Source organism: Bos indicus, chromosome 14 (genome assembly GCF_029378745.1).
Source record: "Bos indicus isolate NIAB-ARS_2022 breed Sahiwal x Tharparkar chromosome 14, NIAB-ARS_B.indTharparkar_mat_pri_1.0, whole genome shotgun sequence".
Classification (NCBI taxonomy): Eukaryota; Metazoa; Chordata; class Mammalia; order Artiodactyla; family Bovidae; genus Bos; species Bos indicus.
This window is the reverse complement of record NC_091773.1, coordinates 22,234,665-22,257,160: the sequence shown is the minus strand read 5'-3', so window position 1 is coordinate 22,257,160 and position 22,496 is coordinate 22,234,665. Positions and strand designations below refer to the sequence as shown.

Genomic DNA, 22,496 nt, shown 5'->3' with positions numbered 1-22,496 from the left:
TGCTATTTCCTTCTCCAGGGGACCTTCCTGACTCAGGTATTGAACTTGCATCTCTTGCATTGGCAGGCGTATTCTTTACTGCTGAGCCACTAGGAAGCCCTACAGGGGTATTCTTTACTGCTGAGCCACTAGGAAGCCCTACTTGAGAATAAATCCTGGTGATTTTTAATGCTGAAAATTCAGCCTCACATAATCAAAATATATTCCTTTGGAAAAACATATTTGGTTACATCACTAATGTCAAGTTACATTACATAGTCCATAATTTGGGTTTTACTCTTGAATATCTGAATATATTCCAAGGTTTAAACTATTATCTTTCAAAAGAGTTGCTACATTTTAAAATTACTTTCTTCAGTCAATTTAAATGCAATAATTATAAAGCCATTCTGTAAAGTTTCTAACTCCAGGCTATGATGCCTCCCAGCCTGCAGAGAAGCCCTGTGTGGCTTCTATCACAGCACCCGGGAAGTGAAGACATGTTTGAGAATCCTGAGACACCAAGGAATAAGAGGCTTCTTATCTTGTGCCCTGAGTCTGGTGTGATGGGTAAAGACAGGAAGCCCTACAAAGCCATTGATTTAGAATCACTGTCATTTGTTCATGTGTTCAGAAACTCTAGATTTACATTCTCAAGAACAAAAGCAAACTCAGGCTAAGTTAGAAAACTACATAATGCAATACACTCTTGATTCTCATTCATAAAAAACTTCAGAGGAGTGAAGAAACCTGTTAAAATGCTGTCTACCTTTGCTAAAACAAGCCACCTGGTGGCACTGGTGGAGACGTTTGCCTCTAAAATATAACCCAGTGGGAAAACCCAATTTTTTTTTTTTTTTTTGAGCAGAGCAAGGTTTACTACAGGGTCCTGCAAGGAGACGCGTTGCTCATGCCCTGAAAAGCTCATGACCTGAGCTCCCAGGAGGGTTTCAGCAAAGCATTTTTAAAAGCCAGGTTGCTGGGAGCAGGTGTTGGGTGGCAGGGTGTGAGATGAGCTGGTGTGCAATTCTCTGATTGGGCTGATGGTAAGGTCACAGGAGGTGTCACAGGGTCACAGGCTCACAAGATCAGTCCATAGGCTCCAGAAGGCCTGGGGCTGTGTGCTCACGGTCCTCAAGTAGTCAACATCTTCCATTTGATGGAGGGTTTTTACATCTGTAAAACAACTCAGGAAATGGGCTATATGCAGGGAGAAGCTACAGCCGAGGGAAGGACTGAAGGCCTGTCCCTGCTTCCCAAAGCCCCACAGTTGGGGGCGGGGTGGGGGGAGGGGGTGTCCTGCTCCATTAGAATTCCTCCCTTTTCTTTGATACTTCTCAACCTTGAGAACAAAGAAAACCCAACCTTTAATGTAAAACTCTGAAAGACAATTATGTAAGCATTAAAAAAATTGTAAACATGACCAAAACTTTATTTAAAAAATTTTATCTAAAATATTGAAGAATAGGACTGATGTGGGTCTTTTCTGTACACTATTATTTTCAGAGTAGAAAAATCTTTACTTCCACTGTGGAGAATGGAGAGGCTGACACTGGGTTTTAGGAAGCAAACAGTTGGCTTTTCCATAATATTCCCAGTGGAGGAGAGAATTGCATTTTCCCAGCAGCCTCCTTGATGATAATTAATGGAAAACAGTTAATGACCCAACTCTTTAACCTCAGAGGACTGACTTTTTTGGGTCAATTGAAAAGTATGGATTATAATTGTACATTTTTTTATGCCTGTATTATATATATATATATATATATATATGTATGTATGTTTTAAAGATATGCATTCTTTTAAAATTGAAATACAGTTGATTTACAATATAATGTTAGTTTCAGGTGTATAGCAAAGTGATTCAGTTCTGTATACATGTATATACATTCTTTTTCAGATTCTTTTCCATAACAAGATATTGAGTAGAGTTCCCTGTGCTAGGTGTGTATCTGTTAATCCCAGACTCCTAATTTATACCGCTTCCCAGCCATTCACTTTGAAATTGAAAATTGATCACTATTTCATCGATTACGGTGAAAGGCATAAGCTGGTATCTTAGATGCTTCATCAAGTTAAGATAGAGTCCAGATTAACTATCTAAAACTCTAGGGTGATAACACTACTCTTTTTAACAGGCTGAAAATAGTTTTGCTCTTTTTTTTTTTTTGCAGCACCATGCACCATGTGGGATCTTAGTTCTCTGACCAGGGGTTGAACTTGAGCCCTCAGCTTTGGGAGCAAGGAGTCTTAACCACTGGACTGCCAGAGAAGTCCCCAACAGTTTTGCTCTTGAAAGTGAAAGTCACTCAGTTGTGCCCGACTCTTTGTGACTCTCTGCACTGTAGGCCACTGGGCTCCTCTGTCCGTGGGATTCTCCAGGCATGAATACTGCAGTGGGTAGCCATTCCCTTTTCTCGGGGATCTTCCCAACCCAGGGATTGAACCTGCATCTCCTGCATTGCAGGGGGATTCTTTACCACTGAGCCACCAGGGAAGATCCCCATAGTTTTGCTCTTAATGCCACACCACTGACCTGGCTTCTGTGAGCCAGAAACTGAGCAGCAGGAGAACTCTTTACACGTTTCTAAGGACGACACCACGGGCTTTGTTATGGTCCCTATAAAAGGAAGACAATGTAGCTATGGTCACTGAGAACTCAGAGTCCCTGGGTCCGGAGCCTGGGGAACCCTCCTCCTGCTCACCTGGAATCACCTGCAGGGGGACCTGAGGATTGCTCGCCAAAGGATGGAGGATGTAACCAGGACAGGCTTCCAGATGAGCCTTTCCTTAGGCAAGTTTGTGAGCCTCTCAGTTGTTAATTACTACAGAATTCTTTTCAGAGGGCCTTTGCAAAGGTAAGAACCAACTCTGTCCTTGGGGAACTCGCTCTTTCACAACTGGAGACAGGACAGGATAACTTTGTCTTCTGAATACATCGATGTATATGTATATGGTGCTGGATATTGGAAGCATAATTCCTTTCTTGCTAAGAGATTTTTCCTTTCTTCTTTCTGCTCCCTGTATTTGCCATAAAAAGCTCCCTTGTCTTGGTAGGTACCTTTGGGGGCCTTGGAGTTTATCTCTCCCCTTTCAGTGTGTAATGTCTCACAGTAAGGGCTTTGATGGGCTTCTCAAGGGGTCACACACCTGGACAGGAGAGCACCTAAAAGTCTGCACTCTCAGAGGGACAGCAATTAAAATGACGTTGAAAATAATTTTATGTAGAAAATTTTCTGGTCTAAGCTCTGATCACTTTTATTACTGGGAAAGAATGCACACATGTGTATGCATCTATCTGAATTGACAGATGGATGGGTAGATAACTGCTCACCAGTGTGGCTGTAAAGTTTCCTCTCTCTCACTTTTATCACTAAAAAGAGCGCCCGGTCCAGGGAGCACCCCGTCTCCCACTTGGTCTCTGTGCTCTGAATGGAAGGAAGCAGAAATCCTGGTGGAGAAAAACTAAACCCGATGAAGCCAAGTTCATCAGTGTGTGTCTGTGTGTGTACATGTGTAGGTGGAAAGATGTTAATTTATTTTGTAGTAAATTAGCAGTTTTGTTGGGCTCTTTGGGGAGAATGCACAGATAAATCACTACTGAGGATGCTGGCTTCCAGCCTGAGAAATTACAGCCTGCTTCTAAAGCACAGCCAGAATCTATCGACTTAGTAACGAAGTCAGCGTCAGAAAAAACCTGGGTTCGAATCACCACTTAGCTGACTACATGCATGTAACAGTGGTTTTTACAAACATGCTTTCTCATCTCTAAAACAGGTTTGACTACCTCAGTACTTCTTACCTAATGAAATCGGTTAAGAATCCAAATAAAAAAGAACAACAGGAAGAACCACAGTAGACAACATATTTATGCAACACAAATGAATTGTTATTTTCAGTCTAACCTGCCTTTGGAAGGCTTTTTTTTTTTTACACATTTAATTCTGAAATTATTATAGATTCACTGGAAGTTTCACAAAAGAATGTACATACAGTGGTCCCGCACACTTTTCACGCAGTTCCACCCAATGGAAACTTCATAAATTGTACAACATCAAAGCCAGGAGACACACTGGTATAATTCTAAGAGCTCATTCAGATTTCATAAGTTTGTATGCACTCATGTGTGCGTGTGGTGGGGAGGGGTTGCCATTTTCTTCTCCAGGGGATCTTCCTGACCCAGGAATGGAACCCGCATCTCCTGCATTGGCAGGTGAATTCTTTACCACTGAGTCACATGGGAAGCCCTACAGGTGAGTGTAGTTCTATGCAATTTTAACACATGTGGGCACTGAAATCAAATGTACCTTCCTATTGAACCACTGAAATCAACTACCTTCCTATTGAAAAAGCTTCCCAATGACTTAACAAACAAACAACTTCTCCTTGTGCCAGTTGGTTAAAATAACACCAGGGAGGAACTTCCTTGGTTTTCCAATGGTTAAAACTCCATGCTACCAATGTGGGGGGCCTGGGTTCCATTCCTGGTCTGGGAACTTAGATCCCATATGCTGTATGGTGCAGTCAAAAGATAAAAAAGATAAAACAAAAATCTCTGGGGAAAGGGCAGATCTGGATAATTAGAATCTGCAAATACATGATTATTGTGAGGATATGAGCCAAGGCACAGGCAGTTTCTAGTGCTGCAGAATCTGGACAGGTCTTCAGCTGTAGAATTTATCAGCATTTCTTCTGAGCTCTGATCATTATTTGTCACAGGCATTGACACATGTCCATCCCCCTCCACACCAAATAGCCTTTTAAGAGGTGCTTCTATTAATAGTTAAGAGGATTGACAGACTTAAACTGTACTTTCTGCAAAGATACACACAACGCTGAGTAGGAAAGTGGTTACTCTTTGGGGAAATCACGTTGTCTAGTGATAGAAATTCATGCTTAAGAAATTCAGCTGGGAAACTATGACTTTAGGAAAAACACCCTTAGTTCCTAAATGGTCTTTCATGCCTGTATTAGTTTTACCAAATTTTTTTTTCCCTCAAGCAATTTTGGTGGAAAGCAATCTACACTTTTTCATTGGTGGTGTTTTAGTCACTCAGTTGTGTCCAACTCTTGCAACCCCATGGACTGTAGCCTGCCAGGCTCCTCTGTCGATGGGAGTTTCCAGGCAACAATACTAGAGTGGGTTGCGGTTTCTTTCTCCAGGGTATCTTCCCAATCCAGGGACTGAACCCGGGTATCTTACATCTCCTGCATTGCAGGTAGATTCTTTACTGACTGAGCCACGAGGGAAGCCCATATTTTTTACATTACTACATGGGATATAACTTTTATGTCAGAATATCTAAACACTGATAGTAGCCATAGAAATCTATGTCTAGGTTTTCTGCTTTTTAAGACAATACTTCCTGAAACAAACAAACAAAATGTAGTCATTTGCTGTTGTAAAGGGAAGCTGTTTAGGTTGGAGAAAACTGGATGAATCAGGTTGTTATCAAAGTTCGAGTTTTTCTCTTGGGTTTAGTTTGGAAGCCTTTTTGATAAATCATCAATAAGGTAAAGTGAGCGCTGACACTAAAGCTTGCTTATGGTTTTATATTCTTTCTGGATAAACCCTTTCCTTGCCAAGAATGGTCACGGACTGGGGAGATGGTCTTACCTTGACATTGTGCATGGCTGTGGCACATCCTTCATTTTCCATGGTTTGGTGAACGTTCACATTATATGCCTCAGTCCACGGCGGAGGCAGAAATTGTATCCGCCTCGATGGTCTGGAGAAATGTTTCTGGTGGCCCTGTTGGTTGTCTTGGGAAAGCCTGGGCATGTTTTTACAATAAAGCCTCAAACGAGTCCTGTAGCTTGATTTTAACAATAGCAGCCCAGGGTCCACTCTATTTCTCTTCCTTTGGCTGGTGCTAGGCCATCGCTTAGTCTGCTGGGGGCCTCCCTGTAAAGTCGCATCCGTCAAAGCAAGAGGATTATCTGTGTTGTGGGTCAGCAGTTTATCCACGGTCCGTGGGCTCTATTCCAGGATGAGCCTCTGAGTTTGAGAGTCTAGGTGTGTTCTGACTGCCCTCTACAGGTTGCAAGTGAAGTGAAAGTGAAGTTGCTCAGTCGTGTCTGACTCTCTGTGACTCCACGGATTGTAGCCTACCAGGCTCTTCATCTCTACAGGTAGCAACATACTCCTAATTCAAATTTAATGCTAGATCAAAACTGAAAGAAATGATTCAAGTGATATATTGCTTAGTATATCATGATAAAGGAAATAGATCATGTGGTAATATTCTGCGTTTGTAGTGTGTGATATGTGAAAAATTTGGACCATACTCTCGAGAGGCAGAGGAGCCACTTTATCTCGGTCTCTTAAAAGGTTCTTCTAGTAGCAGTCGGCTTTGTGGCTGGAAATGCTTGCTACACTCATAACCACACTTCACTTCAAGGACTATTACTTTTTATTTATGTCATGTAGAATTAATTGAGGACTTCCCTGGTGGCTCAGATGGTAAAGAATCCACTTGCAGTGCAGGAGACCTGGGTTTGATCTCTAGTTTGGGAAGATCCCCTGGAGGAGGTCATGGAAAACCACTCCAGTGTTTTTTCTGGAGAATTCCCATGGACAGAAGAACCTAGTGGGCTACTGTCCATGGGGTCACAAAGAGTTGGACACGACTGAGCGACTAAGCACAGCACAGCACAGAATTAATTGAAGTCATTTCCTTATGCGATAGTCATCTAACCATGAAGTCAAAACTTGGCTTCTACATCATACTTCCTTTTTGTAAAGTGCTTTATAAATATCAGATTATTGGACTTTTCCTGGTGGTCCAGTGGTTAAGTCTCTGCGCTTCCACTGCCGGGGGCCTGGGTTTGATCCTTGGTCAAAGGTATCTAAGGCCCAGGTAGCTTCTGCTGGGTCTGGAGGGGTACAGAAGTAAGGACCCCAGGTATGCATTGCTGGGGACTATGAACTGAAGAAACTTCCTTTCATAACATAGTCCCAGGCCCCCAAAATGGATATATAAAACTAACATAAGTTGGACCTCACATCATGTTAAAAAATTAACTCGAATCATAGACCCATATTTAAGAGTTAAGACTATAAAACTTTTAAAAGAAAACTTAGGAGAAAATACTTGTGATCTCAGATTAGGCAAAGCCTTCTTAGACATAATATCAAAGTGCAAGTGACAAAAGAAAAAACAGGCAAACTGGATTTCATCAAAATGAAAACCTTTTGTTCTTCAAAGGACATCATCAAAAGAGTGAAAAGATACCCACAAAATAGGGTAAAATATGGCAAATCATACATACATAATAAGGGACTTATATCCAGAATATATAAAGAGCTCTTTAAAAAAAACAACTAGAAATGGGTGAATTTGTAAATAGACGTTTCTCAAAAGAAGACGTGCAAATGGCCAAAAAACATATGAAAAGATGCTCACCATCTTTAGCAACTGGGGACATCCAAGTCAAAATCACCAAGGAGATACCAGTAGGTAGGATTTAATCAAAAAGACAGACAATGACAAGCTTTAGTGAGGATGTCAAGCACTGGCACCCTCACACACTGCTGGGGGGGAGTGTAAAGTGATACCTTCCCTTTGGAAAACAGGGTTACCATTCAATGTAGCAGTTCCCTTGTAGATATCCGCTGAAGCCAGAGAAGTGAAACATGTTTACCAAACACTTGCATGCAAGTGTCCAGTATGTAAATCAACCCACATGCCCATTAACTAGTGAAAGGTAGACAAAGGTACACCCGCACAATGGAATATTTATTCAGCTGTAAAAAGGAATGAAGTACTGATATGTACTGACACACGAATGAGCCTTGAACATATATGAAGTGAGAGAAGCCAATCACAAAATATCACATGTTGTATAATGCCACTCCTAAGATGTCCAGAATCGGCCAGTCCTTACATACATAGAGGAGCGGCTGCCTAGGGCAAGAAGGTTTGGGGAGAGATGGAGAATGATGGCTAAAGAGTAAGAGGTTTCCCTTTGGGGCGATGAGAATGTTACAACACTGACTGCAGTGATGGTTGCCCAACTCTGAGAACACAGTAAAAATCTGACATTTGGGATCTATGTCTCAGCATATGTTTCATAACTGAGACTCGTTTTAAGAACGCCTGATTCGCTGATTTGTCAAATCCAAGTGAAAGTTAACCGACTTCAAAGCTCTAAATTAACCTTTTCGGAATGACGGTTACGATAATGATCAATGAGCTTTGGCCCAGTTCTTCGCTTCTGGCGCCCACCGGCCCTGTCCCGGGGACTGCCGGGTGTCCGGGTGGGGAGAGTCCCTGCATGCCTCGTAAGCGAAGGGCGCTCCAGGAGCCGTTTTGGGCCCTCCCGGCTTCCACCTTCCGCGAGGTCACGTGCTCCGTCTCACGTGACCGGCACTCCTGTCATTCCGCCGCTGCCGCTCCGGGTTCCTCCAGCCTATTCCGTCCTCAACGTCTCCTCTGTGCGGGACCGCCCCCGCCGCCGCCGCCGCCGCCGCCCAGTCCTCCGGACCGGGAGGACCGCCGACTCGGCTGTGACTCGGCGCCCGGACCGCTGCGTCCTCCTGCCTCTTCTGGGTGCGTCGGGGGGTCCCGCGGTTCGCGGGGTGAGGCTGCTCTCGGGTCGTTCTGGCTGCGGCCCCGGCCCTGCGAGCCTGCGGTTTCTCCGCGTCCCTGGCGCGCGCTGGCTTCCTCCTCTGCCCAGGCGCCCCCGGCCCTCCTCCGGCCCCGGGTTCCCAGGTGTCTTTCCTTCCCGGCCTCAGCGGCGTTTGCGGAACCGCAGAGCCTCCCCCGCAGGGTAGGGCAGGGTAGAGCGTGGACGGGCGAGAGATGCTTTCCCCGGGTCGGGGCCGCGGCTGTGGCCGGCGCAGGGTTCGGGTTGTCCAGGGCCTAGGTGACCGCCCGCCCGCAGGCACCGTCGCCCGCCGCGGGAGGGCCCGCCGAGGCTGGGCCGTCTCGATTCCGCGGTCCCAGTTTGGCCCGGGCGGAGCCTGTTTATGCTTGGCCCCGGCCGGTCCACAGTGCCTCTCTTTGTTTAGACAGCAAATCCTCAGATGTAGAGATTCCTTCCAGACTGACTTAAGGTCATTGGGACCCTGGAGAAGAATTTGGGTTGTGGTTTTAGCTTGTTTTTGGTCATAACTAACTGTGAGCTTTTATTTTGTAAACTGCATCTTATATTTTGTGTCGTGATACAAGCAGGCTTAAGCTTTTATCTTTAAGTTTAGGAGTGAGAATTACTTAAAACCCATTTTTGTGCATTCATATTATCAGATCAGTCTCCCATTGTTGACTGAGCCTAAAATGTATCTCTGTTTCAAAAAATTCTCTCAATACTGATTTTGAAACTGCTATTTTGATTGAAAAAAGAAAGCTCTGCCTTCTAAGAGATCTTACATTCCCATTTTGAATGTTTTAATTTGAATAAAGTTGTAAAAAGACATGTAGATTTTTCATGTCACTTTAAAATGGTGCTTAGTAAATGTAAAGAAAATAGTTGGTTGTATCTATATTATGCAAGTTCTTATTTTTAAGTCTATCTCAACCGTATATCGGAGAAGGCAATGGCACCCCACTCCAGTACTCTTGCCTGGAAAATCCCATGGACAGAGGACTCTGGTGGGCTGCAGCCCATGGGGTTGCACAGAGTCGGACACAACTCAAGCGACTTAGCAGCAGCAGCAGCAACTGTATACATTTAAAATACTTTCTTATCTTGTATGCCTATTCTAGTAAGTATGATTTCTGAATTCAGTATCTTATGAAAGTGAAAGTCGCTCAGTCCTATCCGGCTTTTTGTGACCCCATGGACTATACAGTCCATGGAATTCTCCAGGCTAGAGTACTGGAGTGGGTAGCCTTTCCCTTCTCCAGGGCATCTTCCCAACCCAGGGATAAAACCCAGGTTTTGCGTATTGCAGGCGGATTCTTTACCATCTGAGCCAGGAGGGAAGCCCAATATCTTATGATTACTTTTAAAATCTTACTGCGGTATTAGTGCCAACAAATGGAAAACATTTCCTGGAAAAGTGAAAACCTATAGAGAACACGTCTATGGAGTAGTGCATAACTGGACAAGATTTGAAATATTAATGATGTTAATGTTTAGGCTTTTTATTTTTATTTATTTTTATTTTAATATATTTTATTAAGGGCTATAAAAATATCCAGAAAGATAAATAAATGTGATGCAATGGTATATGGCCTAATATGAAGAACTTGTTTTCACTGCATTGTTTTCCTTCACAATGGCCTTCAAATCACAGGAGGCAGTTATTCCATGCCATTTTCTCTTCTTTTATTACACACTGCAGAATTTCTGAATCAGTATCCCGCCCTCGATCTTCTCATTTATAAATCAAATTCATTTTCAATCCATTGTTTAGAGGGAGCGTATTTTTTTCTGTTCCACAAAAAGGACTTTTTTTTTCACTACTGGATCATAATGGAGTAGAGTCAGTTTCTCCCATAGTCGGCTTCTCTTAGTGTTGAAGGAAAAACCTGTTCCAGCTTGGCTCACCATTTTCACCAGAATTGTTTTTGACTTGCTCTTGGCAACTTGAGAACTCGAAATGAGTGAACTAAAAATTCTGAAGTTTTCTCAGTTAGAACGTCCAGAGATTCTGCTGACACACCAGTACAGAGGGCGAGGGAGAGTCCCACTTCTGCCAGCCAGATTCTACCATCTGAATGAGCCCCAGCGGACCTGTTTAGGCTTTTTAATGTTTGAGATGAATGCTCCTAGAGATTATGGTGATAATGATGCTATTGATGATAATAGTAGCAGTTGTTAAAAAACAATCACACCTTGTATTCTGGTTTTGCCTTGCATGCAAATTGAAGATCGGTAGAAGAACAGTCAAGATCATAAGTTTAGATGACCAAGATGGATATTCGGGGTGCTGTGGATGCTGCTGTTCCCACCAACATCATTGCCGCCAAGGCTGCGGAAGTCCGTGCGAACAAAGTGAACTGGCAGTCCTACCTGCAGTAAGTGCTGGTTTGCAGTGAATCAGGGCTGTCATGTGCCTGTGCTTCGGCCTTCTTCATGGTCATGCTTCTGTGAGAGGAACACTGGAAAAAGCCTAACAAATGTGGAAGAAAACACTTCCTCCTTAGAACTGTTAGCTGTCACCCAGCTTAGTGTGATGGAAACAGCTTGGGGCTCCAGTGGGTAGGCTGTGCTGCTCACAGTGCTTAAAATTTTTTTTTTTTAATATATGTATTTATTTTTGGCTGTGCTTGGTCTATATCGCTTTGCTTGCATCCAGCAGGGGCTACTCTCCAGTTACAGTGCACGGGCTTCTCATTGCAGTGGCTTCTCTTATTATGGAACATGGGCTGTAGAGTGTGAGGGCTCAGTAGTTGTGGTGCACTGACTTAGCTGCCTTGTGTCATGTGGGATCTTCCTGGACCAGGGATCGAACTGGTGTCCCCTGCATTGGCAGGCGGATTCTCTACCACTAGATCACCAGGGAAGCCCTTCATAAAGGTTTTAATTTGTCAACTGACTTAAAAAGGACTTTTGAGGTGTTAGGTAGAACTGCCTTTTAGATTCATAGTTTGACCAGGTGAAAGGAGTAAATGTGCAGTGAGATGTGCGCTTGACAGAACTGCAGGGTCAGAGGGGCGTGGAGGAGGGTGGAATTGGAAGCAGGAAGCCTATTGGGTTGTGCCCTTGGGGCTGAACCACCCCCAAGGGGCATGAAAGAGGGTGTGATTGGAAGCCAGAAGCCTGCTGGGCTGTGGCCAGGGGACTGAGCCCTCCGAGAGGCAGGGAAGTGGGGAGTAGAGTGAAGTCAGGAGGAAGAATTGTCAGGACTGCCTGACCGGGCTGGCTGTCACAGAAGGGGCCAGAGCTGCTGACCTGTTAGGTTGGCTTGGGTGGGGACAGGCTGAGACTGGCTAGTGCCTAGAGGTGGTATTTTATTGAGTTTCGGGGGACCAGGCCTGTGCTGACCACCTCATGTGAATTGTTTCATCTTCAGTCCAGCCCCTTAAAGACAATGTGGTTCTTGTTTGCATCCTGTGGGTCAGTGAGCTCAGGTCCTGGGAGGCCCCTGAGCAGGAAGTGGTACAGCTAAGCTCTGAAGACAGGTCTGTGGGTGCTGGGCCTGGGGTCAGCACTCGCAGAGAGAGGAGAGAAGCATTCTGTATCACTAGCTCATAGGGACCCTTCAGTCCTTACTGAACAGAAACCTCCTTCTCTCTTTCTAGGGGGCAGATGATTTCTTCTGAAGACTGCGAGTTCATTCAAAGATTTGAGATGAAAAGAAGTCCTGAGGAGAAGCAGGAGATGCTTCAGACTGAAGGCAGTCAGGTGATTGGTACAGATAGCAGACCACGAGCCCTGCCCTGGGTCATTAGACATTCTAGAGATTTTCTCAGTGATTCTTTGACATTCCTCTTAAGCAGGTGTCATAGTTTTACTAAAAATTCTCTTTTATTGGAAGGCATTTGAGTGATTTCTAGTTTTCTTTGTTAATTTTGGAAAAAATGTCGTACTGAGTGTGTATATGTTCCTCCATCCTTTCTGGCATTTTCTGAAACTTTTTTTTTTTTTTTTAAATAGAGTAGATTCCTGGCATGGAAATTACTGTTTCAAAGTATACAGTATTTTCAAAGTTGCTTAACATTTTTTTTTTTTTAAAGAAAATTCTTTGTCTACTCTGTATTCTCACTAGAACAACATCTAACTCTGCCACCCATCAGATTTTCTGATATGGGGCCCTGATAGGCTGAAGGATCTGTCGTACAGGCTAGCCCAAATGTACAATCCTGGGAGGTGTGGGAGGAGGCATGTAACGAGTGCCAGTCTTGTTGAATTCTAGAGCGATCGTGACTCAGTTCTTAAATTGTAGGATGGAAACTTCTGATTGCAGCACCTGAACTGAATTCCTGTACTTTTGCTGCTTTGGTATTCTGCTTCCCCATAAATGTATAAGCCTTCCCAAAAGACCAAAAAAACCCAAACATCAAAACAAAAATTTAAAATTAGATTGTCTATGTAACTTCTTCTTTATGGTATCAAGCATTGATGATGGCTAGGTCTGTCTGTTTTAAAATAGTAAACATTTGATGTGATTAAAAATTATAAAAAATCTGATGTGAGTATGGCCCTCCTGTACTTGGTCACATATGTGTGAAAAGATGCATTTTCTATAACTGCGTCCTCATTTAGGCAAGAGAATAATATTTTACTGAAATTCCATTAGAGCGTTGTATCTGCAGTTGAAAACAGTGATTAATGTTCATTTCCTTTTTTTTTTTTTTTAGTGTGCTAAGACATTTATAAATCTGATGACTCATATTTCCAAAGAGCAGACAGTTCAGTACATACTCACCCTGGTGGATGATACACTGCAGGTGGGTGTCTTCCTCAGCAGACATGTTCGGTCCTCACCTTGTTGTGTTTTCCCAGGAGTAGCATTTCTGTAAGGTTTCACTTAAGCACTTGTTCGCTTTCAGGGTGTGATGGTGTGGTTTTCTTCACTGTGGGAGTTGTCGTTTGCTTATCATGGTGAAGACGGGGCTGTCCCCACACTGCACACTGGCTGCTGTTGTGGTTTGCAGGATGTTGGGGGACTGGTGTGTCTCTTTTCCACATTTCCTCTGAGTTCTGTGCTGAACACAGCAGGGCTTGATGTACCCCCACAGGCTTTCTGGATGCTCGGCGTACTCACAGATGACATGGCTCCTTCTCCTTTAGTCTTTCTGCAGATTTCAGCATCCCTGTGTCCTGGTCCAGTGCCGGCTACTGGGAGCTCAGTGCTGACTGTAGGCAAGGTGTTTGCCCTCAGAAGCACTGTGTGTTTGGAGAACATTTTGCTCATCATTTGGGACCTTTCCAGTAGCTTACAGTTTCTATTTACTGCTCTGTTGTCCCTCAATACAGAGACTCCCTTATTCACAGTATTGTATTTTTACACCCGAGTATAATCTAGGTTTAGATTGTTGGCATCCAGAGTCATCTTTTTTGAAACAGGCCAACTGGCTACAAAATCCATGGCCTGTCAACGTTAATCATGACCTACTTGAACTTACAGTTTTTTGATGAAGTCATTACCATGACTATTTAAGTTATTACTCTAGACTCTAATGATGTGTTAGTGAAGGAGATAGTTTTCTACTCTTCAAATACATAACTGCTGCTACTGCTGCTGCTAAGTCGCTTCAGTCGTGTCCGACTCTGTGTGACCCCATAGACAGCAGCCCACCAGGCTCCCTGTCCCTGGGATTCTCCAGGCAAGAACACTGGAGTGGGTTGCCGTTTCCTTCTCCAATGCATGAGAGTGAAAAGTGAAAGTAAAGTCGCTCAGTCGTGTCCGACTCTTAGCGACCCCATGGACTGCAGCCCGCCAGCCTCCTCCGTCCGTGGGATTTTCCAGACAAGAGTACTGGAGTGGGGTGCCATTGCCTTCTCCACATAACTGCTAGTATAAACCAAAATGAAAATCCTTGGGGATTTCCCTGGTGGTCCAGTGTCTCCCAGTGCAGGGGGCATGGATTCTATCCCTGGTCAGGGAACTAAACTCCCAAATGCTGCAACTAAGACCTAGTGCGGCCAAGTGAATACATATTAAAAAAACACATTGCATATATTTATTTTGGCCCCGCTGTGCAACATGTGGGTTCCTAGTTCCCCAACAAGGGTTCTGACCTGAGTACCCTGCATTGGAAGCACAGAATCTTAACTACTGAGTCACCAGGGAAGTCTCAAAACCATTGCATTTAAAAAGATTTAAATATTGATCTGAGAATTAGAATGACTGTTTATGTGTTTATTTGCGTCGTTGCCAAATATTGCTTCTTAACCACTGTATTCACTTAGTGAATCAGGTAGTGGATTTCAGCCATCGATACACAGAGAACATTTCAGTGAGAGGCAGAGCTTGTATTATTTGAACTGAGAAACTAAGCATTAATTGTTCCTCAGATCTGTCTGCTGGTATATGCTGGTTTTTGCTATCTGCATCTGCCTTGATTTTTCTAACACAGCACGCTAGGAGTAACCGTGAACATTCAAGATTTCTTTAATTCCTTGTTTCCCCTGCCTGCCTGGAAGTAGCTTGAGGTGCTTCCTTTGGATCCTTCCATCTAGAGCTAAATTGGCATCTTTCTGCCTCCTACCGACTTTGTTTGTGTGGATGGAGGGTGAAGGTGTCCGGACAGCGCTGGGAGGGGCAGGTCAGGAGCAGGGCAGGCTGAGGAGAAGTGTAGCTAGGGGTGCTCCACCTGCAGGCATCTGTTAGCATGGCTTACTACATTTAAATTAATCATAATACATTAGAGGTGATTTTTATTTAAAGACGTCTACCCCTGACCCCATCACCACCCACTGCTCCACTGTAATAATAATGGGGGGACAGATCTCACACAGACTGGAAAAAACACACGAGGGAAGGCTGAGAAGCAGTGCATAATTGTCGTGTTCTTTAACAAAATGCATTCTGATCAGTGATTGTTCTTTCTAAGGAAAATCACCAGCGTGTTAGCATTTTCTTTGACTACGCTAAACGTAGCAAGAACACTGCCTGGTCCTACTTCCTTCCGATGCTGAATCGCCAGGATCTCTTTACTGTTCATATGGTGAGTTTTGAATTGATCACGTTTCTGATTTCAGGAAGAACACCAGTCAGGATTAGGTGACCTCCCAGTTGCCAGAGGAGTGGCTGCTCTGACACTGACTTTTCAGAGCTCCATTTCCTTATTGGTGGTTAGTGACAGGGGTGTTAGGGGTGGGGGGTCAGGGGGTGGGAATGGGGCTGGGAGCTCAGAGGAGGCAGGATTGCCCTGATACAGTTCAGATTTTGCAGAGCATTCCATGATTTTATTGACATAAAAGCCTGGAATTTGAAACACTGACTTGCTTATCAAAAGTACTCAAAGAATGAAGTAGTATTTTATACTGCCTTTTCCCCCCCGTCTATATCTGTCAATTTTCAGGTTTATTGATGTGTAACTGGCAAAACTGTAAGATACTTGAAGTATACAACATGATGATTTGATAAACATATAGTGCCTATTTAATTAAAAAATTCATGATTCGTTTTATAGCTTGAAGAAAATTGAGAAGTTTTTGATTGAGGAGAAAAGAGTATTTGTTTCTATTGCAAGAAATGACTATTTTATACCCAGGATATATTTTAAATGACTATTTCATACCCAGGATATATTTTATATCAAGATATAGATATTTAAGTGTGAGACTTGCAGGGGCTTGAATGAGTGAGGTGGTGCTGGCAATGTGTTGTGGAGCTGGCTCAGGACTTTGGCAAGTGGTTTGGTGAGAGTCTCTAAGGACTTTTGTGTTCTTTTGATCTTTGCTGGTCTTGTAATGAATCCCAGTCTTACTTTTGAAACTCAGAATAATGTAAGGAATGTCCTGAAATTCTTAATATACAACTGATTTTGGTTCACTTTAATGAAAATATTTAAAACTATATTTGACCTCATTAAAATATTTTAAAAAATGAAATATTATCTGTTATGTTGGGACAAGTTGAGAGCTAAAAGAAGTCATGCTGCAAAATGGTTACAAGTCCTCTTTTTTAGGGTTGATGTTGTGATTTTTAGAATAATATTCAAATGCAGTTCTTGTTTTTCAGGCAGCAAGAATTATTGCCAAGTTAGCAGCTTGGGGAAAAGAACTGATGGAAGGCAGCGACTTGAATTACTATTTCAATTGGATAAAGACTCAACTGAGTTCACAGGTAAGAGACACTCCTCTTAGTATTCTTAAAAGAATATAGCATCCAGTTCTCTAAAGCTACTTAAGATATTTATGTGAAGTTGCAGAAATTCTGTGTTAAACTAGAGCCATCTTGAACTGTTTGACTCAGCCATGCTGCTCACAGGTCTGATAGGGGCTTTACCTTTTCTGTCTTTGACTGGCTTCCACTCAGACCTTCCTGTCTCTTCTGCCACTCGGGATTTTCCCATCACGCATTTCTGTGAGTGGGGAGGATTGCCCTTTCCAGAAGGCGGCTGCCAAGGTCATATGGATTGGGAGATCACACAGCTTCAAAAGACACACTCTGGGTGGCCCGGGGCTGCTGTCTCTAGCTTGAGATGCTGTCTCATGCAGCAGCTGCCTCTCTGGATCGCAGCAGCTGCCTCTCTGGATCGCAGCAGCTGCCTCTCTGGATCCTACCATGTCCTCCTGGGATTGAGTTTACAGCCACAGGGAAATAGGTGGCCTGCTTGCAGGTTGTCTCGCTGCTATCAGGCCTCTTGAACCTTGCTGCTCTGTGAAGGAAGACAGCTCGCGGGTGTGATAGCTGGCAGATGACAAGTTGTCCCTTTTGTCTTCGTGGTTCTCTGGAGCGGGACAGGTGACCGGACACTTCCAGGGGCTGAGCTGAGGGTTTCTTTCCTTCTGGGGGTCCAGTGAGCAAGTGTGAGGTGGTAAGGGGGCATGGAGGGAGTAGCCTCAAGGGAGGAGTGAGCCGAACTGGGGGGGAGGAGATCCGTGGAAGGACAGGTAGGAGAGGGGGTGGGGTGTGTGGCAGGGTGGGTGACAGCAAGCGTGAGGCCGGGAGCAGCATTGCCGGTAGGTGTGGTGGTGACAGTGGTAGATCACAAGTAAAGGTCTACTTGAAACAAAGTTTTGGAAAGGTGTCGTTTAGACTTTAGGTGGCCTTATGATCTTAATAGATTTTAATTCGAAGCATGAGAGAGACACCATGGCATTTTACTTGGATTTATTTTCGTCTTATCCTCCCTTGCCTTCATTTGGGTGGGGGGTGGTAGAGCCTCATAGTCTTTTCTGTTTGGACAGGGAGATTCTGAAGTGTCTTGAACAAAATCAGTTATTTTCTCTGTCAATAGCATACATTTTTATAGGTTTTGGGCTTAATTTTTAAAAGTATTTTTACACGAGCCCCAGGTTTGCAGATTTTATAGAATTGTTGAGGGATTTCAAAAAGAAGATATTTAGAAAGTGAAAAATAGTTATGTGAAGACAAGGTTTAAAATTCTTGAGTGTGTACCATTTGGGATCAGAATGTTTAATTACATAGGTAATCCCCCATCCCCATTTCCCCCCCCTATTTTGAGGTTAGTTCTCCCTTTGAGCAGGCATCATCTTGCTTTGGGGTCAGCTGTGAGGCTGTGTGGTAGCTGGACTCTTAAAACCAGAGTGGGTAGCAGAGACTGCATGCTGCTGTGTGCTTCCAGCACGCTGGGTCGTTTCAGCTTAGACTTCTCCTCATGGGAGTAAGGTTTGTGTTGTGCCTCACAGGCGATCTGCCCCTGTTAGCACCATTAGCTGCGGTTGTAACCATGGCCAGCAGTTGGAGGGATATTCCGCTAGTCTCTAGTAGAAGCAGGTATTTCAGTGTTTGGAACAATTTTCATCAGACCCGAGCTTCTTGTTGTGAGGTGGATGTTCTTAGAGACCTTTCTGTGTCTTTCCAACGTGCTGGCTCTCTCTTTTTAATTGCCAACTCTCTGGCCTTGTTCAGGTCTAGCTTCTCTGCTTTGCACATTGTGCTCCAGGGAGAATTTTCGGCTCGTGTGCTGAGTCTGGTCACTACTTCTGCTGGGCCCGGCTTCTGCCTCTTGCTATGGGCAGACACTCCTCCCCCAGCCTCTGGTCAGGAGTCAATTACAGGCCTCTTGTCTGAGGAATGAAGTGTTGGCTGGTTCGGGATTTTTTTTCTTCTTTGCTTAAATGCCATGTGATAACACTGTCTCTCCGAGGTCTCTTTTTCTCCGTCATAAGCATTTTCTCTCTCATACAAAAGGACCACACTTTCATGATTTTAATAAAAATAAACTTTTAAAAGTCTGAATTAGGTGCAAATTTGAATATTTTGTTTTTCGACTTCACAGTGACATTTAGGAGCTTTTTTTCTGATAGTTTGAGCGTTAATTATACTTGTGTTATAGCGGCTCATGCCTGGCACTTAGAAAATAATAGTTGTTGAATAAAACAAAATAAAAATTTCCTTGCAGAAATTCATTATCCGTTTTCTCTTGCATACTCAGCTTCTGACTTTCTACTTTAAATTTCCTTTGCCCATTCCTGTTTAACATGTGAGGTTATGATTGTCATTATAGTGTGTTAGCCTTGCTGTGAAAAGCCTCATCTTTGAGTCCCGCATAGTACCTTTCCATCATCAGACACTCGTTTTGAAAGCTTCGAAGCAGAACACAGTGTAGATAGTTGGGCTTAAGACATTGTCTTATTGGAAAAACAGTTCAGGCAGTAAATCCTGAGACTTGGAAATTTTGCACCAGCTTCACTTAAACAATTTAGCTGGAACTTAGTATTCAGTTTATTATTTTAAGATAATTTAGGATAACTTACTGATTAAGATATCTGGAAGAATGTAACGATGTTTAGAATATTTCATGTATCCCCATGCTTTTTATTAGTTGATGATACTCCATTAAATAGGACTAGGAAAATAATGATAAAATTAGTAAGCTGATAAAGTAGGATAAGAGTAAAAACAAAACTAAGTAATGAGTTATTTATTTCATAATAGAAACTGCGTGGTAGCGGTGTCGCTGCTGAAACAGGAACAGTCTCTTCAAGCGATGTAAGTATACTCCCTCTTCATTCACTGGCCTCCTCACGCCCCGAGCATAAGTTACTTTGAGTCGTAGACAGTTAGCATCCCCTGGATATAAATCCACGGATTTGGTGCCGCCTCCACTTCGGTTAGTGGAGTCTTGAACGCTGTGCATGAGCCTTCCTAGGCTGGGGGGTCACGTTCTGCTGTCTCTGGATGTGGGACGCCCTCTTCCTGTTGCGTTCCCCTTCAGGTGGCTGTATCTTGGGCCTAAGACTCAGAGCGACTCAGAGTGAGTTCACCAGAGCTGCTGTCTTCAGGCCATAATGTCTGACAGATCTGCGAGCCCTGTGCCAGGCAGCTGGAGACAGTTCAGTTCCCTGCCGGTCCAAAGACTCACTACTTGCCCTTGTTGCTCAGGATTTTCTAGAGGCCTATGGTGGGGGCAAATCCCCCCTTTTCAGGCCAGACATGCCCCACATTTCTGTAGAGCCCAAAGGTTAAATGTTAAAACTAATCATTTCTCCCCAAATTCCTTTCCTGGTTAGAATAATCTCCCCTGCTTGGGAATGGTTTGATTTCACTGTATTCAGAAGAGTTTAAGAATTGGCAATAAATGTGGACAAGTAGAAGCTGGCATGATTAGTGCCAGTGGAGAGAGAGGTGGGGAAGGAGTTAAAAATATAGAAGAGTTGTATCTACATTCCCACCTGCCTGTGATAGACCTCAGCCAAGTTGAGGTGGAGCCACGTGGGATCCGTGTTCATAATCTGCAGCAAACACCCCATATGTGTGCTCCCAGACTAGGGAGGGTGACAGAATCCATTTCAGAGCCAAAAGGGGTGCTTCTCTTGGGGCGTGGGTGGAGGGACTTGACCTCTTGACCCTAGCACAGTTAGGTGTGTTAGGCCAGAAATTGGCACAAGTCTTCTGAGGTGGAATCAGACAAGGTGTAGAACCAGGTGAGCAGTTTGGGGGCTGGGGAGGGAAGGAGGAGGTAGACTCCAAGTCTAGATCCTCAACCACGAGCAGATGTTTAAGTTGGGAATCTTTGTCTTATATGACTTGAGTTTTTTCCTATCAGTTTGAAATTTTGAAAAATTGTTTGAAAAATTATCTGGTTAGATTTATTTGTCAAATTTTTAAAAGGTTTTTAATCACACATGTCCATAAACTAAAGTGGTTTTTAAAGGGCCTGGAAGTTATTTAGGCTTGTGCAGTCAGTGGGCTCTGGTCACATGACATCCCTTTCTTTCTCTCCTGTCCGTCATGTGGAACACATGATCCTGTTGACCTGGTGGTGATCAGTCAAAGTGGGTTGTCTGGTGGACTTGACACATACATCCCAGCAGAGTTAGTAGCATCGATGGTGATTCTGGGTGGAGAGAAGATGGCCTTTGATGTCCAGTCTCTTCCCTTTAGTGTCCTGCACACCTGAACATACTCCCTGTCTCTTCCTGAAGGGTCCTGCTTCTTCAGAAAGCTCTCTGCTTGGAAAGCACATGAGAGAGGGGTATTGTATTAGCACTTCCTTTGACGGTCTCATTTTAGTAGGGGGATCAAAATTGGTAACTGGTATTTATGGAGCTTCTACTATATGCCTAGCACTGTTTCAGTCACCTGGCATTTACATCTCCTTGAATATTCACAGCTCGTCTTTGACGTGGGTCTTACCATAAGCCACATTTCAGGGATGAGCAGTGAGGCTGCTGAAAAGGCACACTGGCTCGCCTAAGGTCATCCACTTGCCCGTGGTCATCTGGTCATGGTTGCAAAACCGCCATGGAGACAGAGTCCTTCCCAGAGGGGTTCTAAGACCTGTGGACTGAACCTGGAGCTTTAGACATTCTCCAAGTTGCCTCGCCTACTCAGACTTTCCTTTTTTTTTTTTTTTTCTACTCAGACTTTTGAAAAATAGCCATGTTACATCTTAAAATCCGTTTAGGGTTCAGGCAGTGTACAAATGGGGTTGGGTAAACTGCATTCCCTACTGCTGCCACTTGATGTCAGTATAAGACAAACAGGGCACAGCTCTGTGCTGCAGTATGAGAAGCATGATGCTACAGTCTTGGCTGCTGAAATGGCACAGAAGTGACATCCTAAGTTATGAGTGGACCCGTGAGACATTTTTATTTAAATTATGTTCCATAGATGAACTTTTCTTAAAATGCATTATGTTGTCTTTACCTGAATGTGACGGTCATAATTGACTTCAGATTTCTCATACTTAGGCTGACTGATCTTCTACAGTCATTCAGCTCTTTGCTGACTCTTGCATGTGGATTATTAGTTTTCTTCGTTTTTTCCGAGGAAATCATATAGCCTTGGCATTGATTGCTGTGCTGATGCCCTGACAGAAAGAGGAACCCTCCAGCCTTTGGAGGAGTTAGAAGAGTCTGGGTATCCTCCCTTTGTCCAGCTTCTTCGATACCTGTGTGCAGGGGAGCAAGGGGACTGCTTGCTCCCATGTCTGGCCATGTCCTTTTCTCTGGCCGTCTCTGCTGTAGACCCAGCTCAGCCCTGGTTATTGCTGGGTGGACGTAGTTTCATTGGCAGTAAGTAACACGGTCAAGTTGCCAGGTTCTCTTGTCACTTACTCTGTCTTGCCGTTTAATATTCTGGAGCAGGTCTGAAGCAGCAGAACTTGCCATGATGATGGAAGTGTTGTTCTTCATATTCTCATTGTCTACTCTGGGAGCCCCTAGCACACATGGCTCCTGAGCCCAGAAATATGGCAAGTGTGAGTGAGCAGATCAGCTTTCCATTTTATGCAGGCTTTTTGGTTGCTTTGTTTGCAACTTTATCAAAGTATGTTTCTCATACTATATAGTCCTTCCACTTGCATTACAGCAGATTTTCATATATTTACAGGGTTGTACAGCCATTTCCACAATCTAGTTTTGTAGCATTTTCAACACCCCAGGAAGAAACCATGTTCTCATCAACAGTCGCCCCCATCCTAACCCCCTGCCTGCCTCTGGCAAGCACTCACCTGCTTTCTGTCTCTGGACTTGTCTCTTGC

At 43.9% G+C, this 22,496-nt stretch overlaps 1 protein-coding gene across 2 annotated transcripts in view; it reads left to right on the top strand.

The window, feature by feature from the left end:
- The first annotated feature begins 8,349 nt into the window (after positions 1-8,349).
- Positions 8,350-22,496, top strand: part of ATP6V1H (ATPase H+ transporting V1 subunit H) — a 47,457-nt gene continuing 33,310 nt past the window's right edge. The window contains exons 1-7 of one of the 2 annotated variants that reach the window (XM_019973975.2): positions 8,350-8,531; positions 10,797-10,943; positions 12,171-12,273; positions 13,230-13,319; positions 15,429-15,542; positions 16,562-16,666; positions 19,448-19,501. In XM_019973975.2, the coding sequence (XP_019829534.1) occupies positions 10,831-10,943; positions 12,171-12,273; positions 13,230-13,319; positions 15,429-15,542; positions 16,562-16,666; positions 19,448-19,501 (579 nt within the window). In that variant the 5' untranslated portion in view covers positions 8,350-8,531; positions 10,797-10,830. The remainder of the gene's footprint in view (positions 8,532-10,796; positions 10,944-12,170; positions 12,274-13,229; positions 13,320-15,428; positions 15,543-16,561; positions 16,667-19,447; positions 19,502-22,496) is intronic. The other variant, XM_019973977.2, reaches the window with a different exon arrangement.